At 40.9% G+C, this 13,578-nt stretch overlaps 2 protein-coding genes across 2 annotated transcripts; both read right to left on the minus strand.

Annotated features, from left to right (window-relative positions):
• Nucleotides 1-1,003: 1,003 nt before the first annotated feature.
• On the minus strand, nucleotides 1,004-3,325 carry LOC308134674 (protocadherin gamma-A11-like; the record flags this gene model as incomplete). The annotated part of the gene is made up of 1 exon (XM_080502445.1): nucleotides 1,004-3,325. The coding sequence occupies one exon, from the start codon at nucleotides 3,323-3,325 to the stop codon at nucleotides 1,004-1,006; it is 2,322 nt and encodes a 773-aa protein (XP_080358571.1).
• A 2,771-nt stretch (nucleotides 3,326-6,096) lies between these two features.
• LOC308134676 (uncharacterized protein) lies at nucleotides 6,097-13,578 on the minus strand (the record flags this gene model as incomplete). Its single annotated transcript, XM_080502449.1, has 2 exons — nucleotides 6,097-8,466; nucleotides 11,278-13,578. The coding sequence occupies 2 exons, from the start codon at nucleotides 13,576-13,578 to the stop codon at nucleotides 6,097-6,099; spliced, it is 4,671 nt and encodes a 1,556-aa protein (XP_080358575.1).

The following is a 13,578-nucleotide window of genomic DNA, read 5'->3' on the forward strand; positions in this document are numbered from 1 at the left end:
GCCTCTGAAAGCATTCAAAACAGGTTACCTGTCCTCACCAGAGCGGCGCCTGAATCGGGTTAAGGTGCCATTGCAATTAGCAATGAAAAATGATCAGGAGTTAGAACATACATGTGAATGTTTGTGCTCTCAGAATAATAACAAGTAATTCATTGAGCATGTCCAGTCTATTAAAAAAGTTGTTTCAGTGAAAGTGTTTTTAAAAGTGAAAAAAAAAAAAAAACAGCTGACAGAGAATAAACAGCCTCAGGGAACTCATAGAGTGAATCAAATAAAAAAAATATGTGAGTGAGATGTAATGGGGTCAGAAATGTATAATCTTAATGAAAGTGGTAACTATATATTTCCAACGAATCCATGTGGACAATGTCTGGATATGTTTGATCGAATCAGTGAATATAGCAATGCCAGTACACTGAGCACACTCAGAATCATGTAGAGGAAACAACTTTTGAACTTCAAACAAAAACATTGATTATATAACAAAATAGACACCCCCCCAAAAAAAATAAAAAAAAATAAAAAAAAATAAATAAACAGCTCGAAATACAAGTCAAAGGTTTAGATTGAGCTTCATATCAAGCCATTTCAGATGTATCAAAATACCAGTGGATGTGTTTGTGTGTGTGTGAGTGTGTGTGTGTAGAGAGAGAGAGAGGGGGAGAGGGGAATAGAGAGAGAGAGAGAGATAGAGAGCTTCAAACATCAATGAGTCAGTTACAAACTTACATGAAAACATGTACTTTCAGATCACCTTCAAGTTTACAACAGAAAATGATGAGAACTCCTCAAACCCAGAGGTTTTATTATCATGCTCCAGCATGATAATATTGTTGTTTCTTTCGCGAGAGAAAAAACGTGACAATGTCTGGAAATAATCTAAATACTGAAAAATGCCGTACAAAAAAAAATGGCAACAAATTAATTGATAAAGTTAAGAGGGTGAATGAGATCATGCAAAAGAATTTAAAGTTTGTGGCAAAAAACACATGGATTCGGAAAACTACATGTAATATGTGCCTACCTCAGGAGAACTGTCAACGTCTCCAAAAGCATCAGCAAAGTCTGATGGACTTTTTCTCAGAGTCTGGTCAGCAGGCAGCGTGTTGTCATTGTAAGAGCTCACAAACTTGAAGTCACTGGTTCGAGATCCTGTTGTCAGGTAGGCGTCATAATTATACGCGCTGCGTAAAGTTCCTGTGCCGTCAACATCTGCGTAATTTGGAGGGAGATAAGCGCTGGGGATGGCCACTGCTCCATCAAACAACAGTCTGGGCTTTCTCCTGCGACAAAACCTCACTCCCAGGATGATGATAATGAAAGTCAGAAAAAAGGTGGACACAGACACCAGCGCGATGATCAGGTATGAAGTCAGCTTGGAGTTCTTCTCATCATAAGAAATGTCCTTCAGCTCAGGAACTTCAGCCAAGTTATCAGAAATAAGTAAATACATGGAGCAGGTGGCAGACAGAGAGGGCTGTCCGTTGTCTTTCACTGACACTATCAGGTTCTGTTTCATGCTGTCAGATTCAGAAATGTCCCGTTGTGTCCTGATCTCTCCGCTGTGGACACCGATAGTGAAAAGTCCCGGATCGGTGGATTTCACTATCTGATAGGACAGCCACGCGTTCTGTCCCGAGTCCGCGTCCACTGCGATCACTTTGGACACCAGAGAACCTCCGTGTGCAGCTTTGGGGACCAGCTCGGTCATGAAGGAGTTGCCCTCCGGGGCGGGGTACAAGATCTGAGGAGCGTTGTCATTCACATCTGATATGAACACACTGACTGTCACGTTGCTGCTCAGTGGAGGAGAACCGTTGTCTCTGGCCATCACCTGCACTTTGAAACTCCTCAACTGTTCATAATCAAACGACCTCACAGCGTGGATCACCCCCGTGTCTCCGTTCATAGACAGATACGAGGACACCGGGGCACCGTTCACCTCTCCAGGTAACAGAGAATAAATCACGGTACCGTTTTGTCTCCAGTCAGGGTCTCGAGCAGCAACGAAACATAAAGTGGAGCCAGGTTTGTTATTTTCACTCACATATGCGCTGTACGACTCTTCCTCAAACACAGGTGGGTTGTCGTTGATGTCAGCTACAGATAAATTAACAGTTTTAAAGGAGGACAGAGGTGGAGAGCCCTCGTCAGTGGCAGTAATTGTAATGTTGTAATCAGACACCACTTCACGGTCCAGTTGTTCCGTGGTCACTAATGAATAATAGTTTTGAATCGAAGGAACTAACTTAAAAGGGACACCCTGCTGAAGGGAGCAGCGGACCTGTCGGTTTTTCTCGGAGTCCCTGTCCTGCACATTAATGATGCCCACCTCTGTACCAGGTGGAATGTCCTCAGGTACGGGGTTAGTTAATGAATTCAATTTGAGAAAAGGGGCATTGTCGTTTACGTCTGTTACAGAAATGATGACCTTAGCGTAAGATGACAGCCCTAAACCATCCTTAGCTTTCACGCGTATTTCAAATGATGTGGCCGTTTCATAATCTACAGCTCCAATAACACGTATATCACCAACTTTACGATCAATACTAAATATCTTCTTCACGTCTTCAGTCACATGTCCAAAATCATAAGTCACATCTCCGTTCACTCCTTCATCTGCATCATTTGCGCTCACTGTGACCACATCAGTGTCCAAAGGAGAGTTTTCAGGCAGGCTGGCTTTATAAACTGTCTGACTGAACACTGGGGCGTTATCATTGGCATCCAGCACAGTGACATGTACGACTACAGTACCTGATCTCTGAGGAGAGCCGCCATCTAGAGCTGTGAGGAGCAAATTGATCTCCTTTTGTTTCTCTCGATCAAGTTCTTTGTCAAGAACAAGCTCAACTATGTTTCCTTTAACATCTAAAATAAAATGATTGTTCTTCTTCAGCCTGTACTGCTGAACTGCATTCTGTCCTACATCCGCATCGTGCGCCTCCTCCAACACAAAACGAGCGCCCCTAACTGCAGACTCGCGGATTTCTAAATTGATCAATTCCTCATTGAATTGTGGAGAATTATCATTAATATCCTGAATGTGAAGGCTAACACGATGAAGCTCGAGAGGATTCTGCAGCACAAGCTCGTACTTTAGGACGCATGAAGCCTTTTCACCACAAAGCGCTTCACGGTCAATCCTGTCATGAACGACCAGCTCTCCCGTATTCAGCTGGATGTCACAATAACGTCCATCAGCTCCGTCGGTGTCAATTCGGGGTCGTCGGTTGGACAGGGCGCGCGTCTCCAACCCGAGGTCTTTGGCGATATTTCCAATGGCCGACCCCCGTTCCTGCTCCTCCGGAAAAGAATAGCTCATGTCTCCATATGCGCTCCACATCCAGAGGAGGAAACAAAACCAATACGTCTGAAATCGGATCGTTTTCGGATCCATGATCAGGGATGAAGTTCAATCAGATTAACAAAGAGAGAAAAGGAGAATAAACTATCAAACAGGAAAAAGATATCCACTCCTTTAGTGAGCGTCTTTCTTGAATGAGCAACCACAATGAAGTCAAAAGAGAGAAAAAAAATACAATAATGTTGGTCTATAGCGCCACCGTGAGGTAAAATGCTTAACTGTGAATTTAAAGAAACTCAGGGAACCAAAATCAATTTTACATGTTATTGTGTCATTCATTTAATAGTATACGTGCCTCAAAGTTAAAATACAAATAAATGTATTAGTGGCAATAGTTCATAAGGGACATATGGATTTGCAAGTCATTTAAAATATTTTAATACATCTGTTTTTTTTCCCCCATTAGATACCTTGTTTTTATAACATTAATGTTATTTTCTTACGACTGTCTTTTTTTCTGGAAGGATTCTGTCCTGGTTCTGCACTGCTTGTTTAATTAATTGGTTGTTTGATTGATTGATTGATTGATTGATTGATTGATTGATTGATTGATTGAACTTATTGTCATTACAAATGTAACGAAATGCAGTTTAGCATCCAACCAGAATTGCAATATGCCAAGTAACGCATAATATATACACATACACACTCACATATATAAATAATAAATAAATAGGGAACAGTGTGTAGTTGCTATTGCTAGATATATTTACATTATATTACATTTAATGGACTAGTGCCATTACGTGTTTTAACGGGGTTTAAGGGGTGAGAGTTCAGTAAAGTGACTGCTCAGTGGAAGAAGCTGTCTCGTAGCCTGCTGGTCCTGACCCGGAGGCTCCTGTAGCGGCGACCAGAAGGCAGGAGGCTACAGGACCCTCCAAACCAGGACCAGCAGGCGTTGTATGCATTGCAAAGTCAAATGGCCTCATATTAACAAAACATGCAGTTAACTCATTAAAAGGTAGACAAATTACAGAAAAATGTAGAATCATTCAGAAGCCAAAACTGAAGCATTTCAGAGATATCAATCTGTTTTGGAGACAACCAGACTGATATAGTGATGTGTGGCCATGATGGGCTAATAGTTTTCTTTCTGAAGAATTTCAGATAGAACGATGTTGGAATACATTTAGTTTGTGATGAATGAAAATAACCAGCATAATCATGTCAGCTTTTATCAACTGTATAACAAGAACCTTCTGGAACTCATGAAATTCTGCACAGACTAGAATTCCTTAATCTGATGATAGCTGTCCATTGTACCACATAAAGTTTAAATTCAGACAGAACTGGAGATAGCATGATTCATAAAAGAGGGTAATTCCAAACAAATGCTTGTGCAATCATCACAGCAAGACATATATTGTGTTACTGACATTTTTAGTAAAACTGCAGCAACAACTTTAAAGTAAAATGAAACCTAATAAAAATGTTCCGACAAACTTAGAAGTCCAGAAGAAAAAATGGGTTTACATTGTTTCAAGTCTCAACAGAAGTGGAACCGCTGTTAATAAAATCACTGTAAAAAGCAATACTAAACAAGTCAGAAAGGAAAATACCTCCATCTGTCCAAGCAACATATTAAGATATGTTGAATATAAGATATGCATATTTCTTTTGGTTTTTCCTGGAATTGGCCTTTTTGTATATTAAGAAATAATAAAATAAACATTTTATCATTAAAAATGAACATAAAAACACGTGAAGGCATGCTGTGTTGAACTCAAATGTGTACAATGAAAATGCTCATGCATTTAAACAGATATGGGGAATCTATATATCGTCAGTACCATAGAGAGTAATCCTTGAGCTTTTAATAAAAAAACTGACACAAACAATACAGTAAGTATGGAAGAAAGTCAATTTAAGTGAAACTTTAACAGTTTCTCAGAAAGTTAAAATGTACGATTTAAAAAAACAAAAAATACAAAAAAAAAACATATAAAACCACTATGGATGTGCACAGTCACAAAATGCACAGCCTTAGGAAAACTGGTAGGAGGAAATAAAAAAAGACCAATTTTGTGAGTGAGATATGTTGGAGTAAAACAATGTCAATACTCAATGAATGTGATAACTCTATTTATCTCTCATGAACCAGTATTGACAATATGTGGGGACGTGTTTGATTTACACAGGAAAAATAATAATGACTGCAAGTAACTACTGCACCCTATTTAGATAAAGGTGAAACACAATATTACACAAATAATTATGATGAACCAACTTATGTTAACACAACAGAGATATATTATCAAACAAAATGAAGGCAAAACAGCCTGAAATACGTAACAAAAAGTTTTGTCTGATCACAAGCCAGATATAAAATGATAATACAGTGAGTTAGTGAGTGGGTGAGTGAGTGAGTGAGTGAGTGAGTGAGTGAGAGGTTAAAATAGCATGAGAGTAACTTAAAAAATGAGCTGTGGCATTAAAATACATCATTTCACATCACCTACAAGTGTTCAGCAGGAAATAACAACTCCTCCAACTCAGTGGCTTTAAAAAAGTTATACCCCAGCTGGAACATCTTTTTGTTTCCATTTAGAAGGGACATATATATGAAACATTATGATTTAATATGCTCATCACAATCCTGATTGTTAGAAATACTAAATGACTAATTTTATTTGTTACTTTGATAATCTGCAAAGCTCAAAAAGTGGATGGGGTATATTTTCATAAAAAGTGACGGTTTGCATCAACAGACAGATACAATCAGATGACTACATGCAATATGTGCCTACCTCAGGAGAACTGTCAACGTCTCCAAAAGCATCAGCAAAATCTGATGGACTTTTCCTCAGAGTCTGGTCAGCAGGCAGCGTGTTGTCATTGTAAGAGCTCACAAACTTAAAATCACTGGTTCGAGATCCTGTTGTCAGGTAGGCGTCATAATTATAAGTGCTGCGTAAAGTTCCTGTGCCGTCAACATCTGCGTAATTTGGAGGGAGATATGCGCTGGGGATGGCCACTGCTCCATCAAACAACAGTCTGGGCTTTCTCCTGCGACAAAATCTCACTCCCAGGATGATGATAATGAAAGTCAGAAAAAAGGTGGACACAGACACCAGCGCAATGATCAGGTATGAAGTCAGCTTGGAGTTCTTCTCATCATAAGAAATGTCCTTCAACTCAGGAACCTCAGCCAAGTTATCAGAAATAAGTAAATACATGGAGCAGGTGGCAGACAGAGAGGGCTGTCCGTTGTCTTTCACTGACACTATCAGGTTCTGTTTCATGCTGTCAGATTGAGAAATGTCCCGCTGTGTCCTGATCTCTCCACTGTGGACACCGATAGTGAAAAGTCCCGGATCAGTGGATTTCACTATCTGATAGGACAGCCACGCGTTCTGTCCGGAGTCCGCGTCCACTGCGATCACTTTGGAAACCAGGGAACCTCCGTGTGCAGCTTTGGGGACCAGCTCGGTCATGAAGGAGTTGCCCTCTGGGGCGGGGTACAAGATCTGAGGAGCGTTGTCATTCATATCTGATATGAACACACTGACTGTCACGTTGCTGCTCAGTGGAGGAGAACCGTTGTCTCTGGACATCACATGCACTTTGAAACTCCTCAACTGTTCATAATCAAACGACCTCACAGCGTGGATCACTCCCGTGTCTCCGTTCACAGACAGATACGAGGACACTGGGGCACCGTTCACCTCTCCAGGTAAAAGAGCATAAATCACGGTACCGTTTTGTCTCCAGTCAGGGTCTCGAGCAGCAACGAAACATAAAGTGGAGCCAGGTTTGTTATTTTCACTCACATATGCGCTGTACGACTCTTCCTCAAACACAGGTGGGTTGTCGTTGATGTCAGCTACAGATAAATGAACAGTTTTAGAGGAGGACAGAGGTGGAGAGCCCTCGTCAGTGGCAGTAATTGTAATGTTGTAATCAGACACCACTTCACGGTCCAGTTGTCCTGTGCTCACCAGAGAATAATAGTTTTTTATAGAAGGGACTAACTTAAAAGTGTCACTTTGCTGGAGGGAGCAGCGGACCTGTCGGTTTTTCTCAGAGTCTCTGTCCTGCACATTAATGATGCCCACCTCTGTACCAGGTGGGATGTTCTCAGGTATGGAGTTAATTAAAGATTTTACACTGATAACAGGGGCGTTGTCGTTTACATCTGTTACAGAAATTATGACCTTAGCGTAAGATGACAGCCCTAAACCATCCTTAGCTCTCACGCGTATTTCAAATGATGTGGCCGTTTCATAATCTACAGCTCCAATAACACGTATATCACCAACTTTACGATCAATACTGAATATCTTCTTCACGTCTTCAGTCACATGTCCAAAATCATAGGTCACATCTCCGTTCACTCCTTCATCTGCATCATTGGCGCTCACTGTGACCACAACAGTATCCAAAGGAGAGTTTTCAGGCAGGCTGGCTTTATAAACTGTCTGACTGAACACCGGGACATTATCATTGGCATCCAGCACAGTGACATGTACGACTACAGTACCTGATCTCTGAGGAGAGCCGCCATCTAGAGCTGTGAGGAGCAAATTGATCTCCTTTTGTTTCTCTCGATCAAGCTCTTTGTCAAGAACAAGCTCAACTGCGTTCCCTTTAACATCTAAAATAAAATTATCGTTCTTCTTCAGCCTGTACTGCTGAACTGCATTCTGTCCTACATCCGCATCGTGCGCCTCCTCTAACACAAAACGAGCGCCCCTATCTGCAGACTCCCGGATTTCTAAATTGATCAAATCCTCAATGAATTGTGGAGAATTATCATTGATATCTTGAATGTGAAGGCTAATACGATGAAGCTCGAGCGGATTCTCCATCACAAGCTCGTAGTTTAGGACGCATGAAGCCTTTTCACCACAAAGCGCTTCACGGTCAATCCTGTCATGAACGACCAGCTCTCCCGTATTCAGCTGGATGTCACAATAACGTCCAGCAGCTCCGTCGGTGTCAATACGGGGTCGTCGGTTGGACAGGGCGCGCGTCTCCAACCCGAGATCTTTGGCGATATTTCCAATGGCCGAACCCCGTTCCTGCTCCTCCGGAAAAGAATAGCTCATGTCTCCATTTGCGCTGCACATCCAGAGGAGGAAACAAAACCAACACGTCTGAAATCGGATTGTTTTCGGATCCATGATCAGGGATGAAATTCAATCAGATTAATAAAGAGGGAAAATGAGAATAAACTATCGAAGAGGGAAAAGATATCCACTCCTTTAGTGATCGTCCTTCTTGAATGAGCAACCACAATGAAGTCAAAAGAGAGAAAAAAATACAATATTATTGGTCTATAGCGCCACCGTGAGGTAAAATGCTTAACTGTGAATTTAAAGAAACGCAGGGAACCAAAATCAATTTTGCATGTTATTGTGTCATTCATTTAATAGTATACATGCCTCAAAGTTAAAATACAAATAAATGTATTAGTGGCAATAGTTCACGAGGGACATATGGATTTGCAAGTCATTTAAAATATTTTAATATATCTGGTTCTTTTTTCACATTAGATTCCTTGTTTTCTTAACATTAATGTTATTTTCTTGCAACTATCTTTTTTTTTCTGGAAGGATTCTGCCCTGGTTCTGCACTGCTAGTTTAATTGATTGATTGATTAATTGATTGGTTGATTGCTTGTTTGATTGATTGACTGATTGATTGGTTGAATGATTGGTTGGTTGATTGATTGATTGATTGATTGATTCAACTTATTGTCATTACAAATGTAACGAAATGCAGTTTAGCATCCAACCAGAATTGCAATATCCCAAGTAACACATAATATATACACATACACACTCACATATGTAAATAATAAATAAATATAGAACAGTGTGTAGTTGCTATTGCTAGATATTATATTTACATTATTTTACATTTAATGGACTAGTGCCATTACGTGCTTTAACCGGGTTTAACGGGGTGAGAGTTCAGTAAAGTGACTGCTCTGTGGAAGAAGCTGTCTCGTAGCCTGCTGGTCCTGGCCCGGAGGCTCCTGCAGGCGGCCAGAAGGCAGGAGGCCACAGGAGCCTCCGGGCCAGGACCAGCAGGCCTTGTATGCATTGCAAAGTCAAATGGCCTCATATTAACAAAACATGCAGTTAACTCATTAAAAGGTAGACAAATTACAGAAAAAAAGTAGAATCAACAAAAGCCAAAACTACAGCATTTCAGAGATATCAAACTGTTTTGGAGACAACCAGACTGATATAGTGATGTGTGGCCATGATGGGCTAATATTTTTCTTACTAAAGAATTTCAGATAGAACGATGTTGGAATACATTTAGTTTGTGATGAATGAAAATAACCAGCATAATTATCTCAGCTTTTATCAACTGTATAACAAGAACCTTGTGGAACTCATGAAATTCTGCACAGACGAGAATTCCTTAATCTGATGATAGCAGTTCAATGTACCACATAAAGTTGAAATTCAGACTGAACTGGAGATAGCATGAGTCACAAACGAGGGTAATTCCAAACAAATGCTTGTGCAATCATCACAGCAAGACATATATTGTGTTACTAACATTTTTAATAAAACTGCAGCAACAACTTTAAGGTAAAATGAAACGTAATAAAAAATGTTCTGACAAACTTAGAGTTCCAGAAGAAAAAAAGGGTTTAAATTGTTTCAAGTCTCAACAGAAGTGGAACCGCTGTTAATAAAACCACTGTAGAAAGCAATACTTAACAAGCCAGCAAGAAAAATACCTCCACCTGTTCAAGGAACATATTAAGATATGTTGAATATAAGATATGCATATTTCTTTTGGTTTTTCCTGGAATTGGCCTTTTTGTATATTAAGAAATTATAAAATAAACATTGTATCATCAAAAAATGAATTAGAAAAACATGTGAAGGCATGCTGTGTTGAACTCAAATGTGTACAATGAAAATGCTCATGCATTTAAACAGATATGGGGAATCTATATATCGTCAGTACCATAGAAAGTAATCATTGAGCTTTTCAAAAAAACTGACACAAACAATACAGCAAAGTATGCAAGAAAGTCAATTCAGTGAAACTTTGACAGTTTCTCAGTAAGTTAAAATGTATGCTTTAAAAAAATTAATAAAATACAAAAAAAAAAAAATTAAGTCACTATGGCTGTGCACAGTCACATAATGCACAGGCTTAGGAAAACTGATAGGAGGAAATCAAAATCACCAATTTTGTGAGTGAGGGATGTTGGAGTAAAAAAATGTCAATACTCAATGAATGTGATAACTCTATTTATCTCTCATGAACCAGTATTGACAATATGTGTGGACGTGTTTGATTTACACAGGAAAAATAAGAATGACTGCAAGTAACTACTGTACCCTATTAAGATAAAGATGAAATACAATCTTACACAAAATAATTATGATGAACCAACTTAAGTTAACACAACAAAGATAGATTATCAAACAAAATGAAGGCAAAACAGCCTGAAATACGGAACAAAATATTTTATCTGATCTCAAACCAGATATAAAATGACAATACTGTGAGTGAGTGAGTGAGTGAGTGAGTGAGTGAGTGAGTGAGTGAGTGAGTGAGTGAGTGAGTGAGTGAGAGGTTAAAAAAACAATGAGTCACTTAAAGAAGAGCTGTGACATTAAAAAACATCATTTCAGATCACCTCTAAGTGTTCAGCAGGAAATAATAACTCCTCCAACTCAGTGGCTTTAAAAATGTTATGCTACAGCTGGAAAATGTTTTTGTTTCCATATAGAAGGGACACATATATGAAAAATTACGATTCAATATGCTCATCAGAATCCTGATTGTTAGAAATACCAAATTACTAATTTTATCCATCACTTTGATAATGTGCAAAGCTCAAAAAGTGGATGGGGTTAATTTACATAAAAAATAACTGTTTGCATCAACAAACAGATACAATCAGATGACTACATTGAATATGTGCCTACCTCAGGAGAACTGTCACCGTCTCCAAAAGCATCAGCAAAGTCAGAAGGACTTTTCCTCAGAGTCTGGTCAGCAGGCAGCGTGTTGTCATTGTAAGAGCTCACAAACTTAAAGTCACTGGTTCGAGATCCTGTTGTCAGGTAGGCGTCGTAATTGTAAGCGCTGCGTAAAGTTCCTGTGCCGTCAACATCTGCGTAATTCGGAGGGGGATAAGCACTGGGGATGGCCACTGCTCCATCAAACAACAGTCTGGGCTTTCTCCTGCGACAGAACCTCACTCCCAGGATGATGATAATGAAAGTCAGAAAAAAGGTGGACACAGACACCAGCGCAATGATCAGGTATGAAGTCAGCTTGGAGTTCTTCTCGTCATAAGAAATGTCCTTCAACTCAGGAACTTCAGCCAAGTTATCAGAAATAAGTAAATACATGGAGCAGGTGGCAGACAGAGAGGGCTGTCCGTTGTCTTTCACGGACACTATCAGGTTCTGTTTCATGCTGTCAGATTCAGAAATGTCCCGTCGTGTCCTGATCTCTCCGCTGTGGACACCGATAGTGAAAAGTCCCGGATCAGTGGATTTCACTATCTGATAGGACAGCCACGCATTCTGTCCGGAGTCCGCGTCCACTGCGATCACTTTGGACACCAGAGAACCTCCGTGTGCAGCTTTGGGGACCAGCTCGGTCATGAAGGAGTTGCCCTCCGGGGCGGGGTACAAGATCTGAGGAGCGTTGTCATTCACATCTGATATGAACACACTGACTGTCACGTTGCTGCTCAGTGGAGGAGAACCGTTGTCTCTGGCCATCACCTGCACTTTGAAACTCCTAAACTGTTCATAATCAAACGACCTCACAGCGTGGATCACCCCCGTGTCTCCGTTCACAGACAGATACGAGGACACCGGGGCACCGTTCACCTCTCCAGGTAACAGAGAATAAATCACGGTTCCGTTTTGTCTCCAGTCAGGGTCTCGAGCAGCAACGGAACATAAAGTAGAGCCGGGTTTGTTATTTTCACTCACATATGCGCTGTACGTCTCTTCCTCAAACACAGGTGGGTTGTCGTTGATGTCAGCTACAGATAAATGAACAGTTTTAGAGGAGGACAGAGGTGGAGAGCCCTCGTCAGTGGCAGTGATTGTAATGTTGTAATCAGACACCACTTCACGGTCCAGTTGTCCTGTGCTCACCAGAGAATAATAGTTTTTTATAGAAGGGACTAACTTAAAAGTGTCACCCTGCTGGAGGGAGCAGCGGACCTGTCTGTTTTTCTCAGAGTCTCTGTCCTGCACATTAATGATGCCCACCTCAGTACCAGGTGGGATGCCTTCAGGTATGGAGTTAATTAAAGATTTTACACTGATAACAGGGGCGTTGTCGTTTACATCTGTTACAGAAATGATGACCTTAGCGTAAGATGACAGCCCTAACCCATCCTTAGCTTTCACGCGTATTTCAAATGATGTGGCCGTTTCATAATCTACAGCTCCAATAACACGTATATCACCAAATTTACGATCAATACTGAATATCTTCTTCACGTCTTCAGTCACATGTCCAAAATCATAAGTCACATCTCCGTTCACTCCTTCATCTGCATCATTGGCGCTCACTGTGACCACAACAGTGTCCAAAAGAGAGTTTTCAGGCAGGCTGGCTTTATAAACTGTCTGACTGAACACCGGGACGTTATCATTGGCATCCAGCACAGTGACATGTACGACTACAGTACCTGATCTCTGAGGAGAGCCGCCATCTAGAGCTGTGAGGAGCAAATTGATCTCCTTTTGTTTCTCTCGATCAAGCTCTTTATCAAGAACCAGCTCAACTATGTTTTCTTTAACATCTAAAATAAAATTATCGTTCTTCTTCAGCCTGTACTGCTGAACTGCATTCTGTCCTACATCCGCATCGTGCGCCTCCTCTAACACAAAACGAGCGCCCCTAACTGCAGACTCGCTGATTTCTAAATTGATCAATGCCTCATTGAATTGTGGAGAGTTATCATTGATATCTTGAATGTGAAGGCTAACACGATGAAGCTCGAGCGGATTCTCCATCACAAGCTCGTACTTTAGGACGCATGAAGCCTTTTCACCACAAAGCGCTTCACGGTCAATCCTGTCATGAACGACCAGCTCTCCCGTATTCAGCTGGATGTCACAATAACGTCCAGCAGCTCCGTCGGTGTCAATACGGGGTCGTCGGTTGGACAGGGCGCGCGTCTCCAACCCGAGGTCTTTGGCGATATTTGCAATGGCCGACCCCCGTTCCTGCTCCTCCGGAAAAGAATAGCTCAT

The sequence above is a fragment of the Blennius ocellaris genome (assembly GCF_963422515.1).
Source record: "Blennius ocellaris genome assembly, chromosome: 9".
Taxonomy (NCBI): Eukaryota; Metazoa; Chordata; class Actinopteri; order Blenniiformes; family Blenniidae; genus Blennius; species Blennius ocellaris.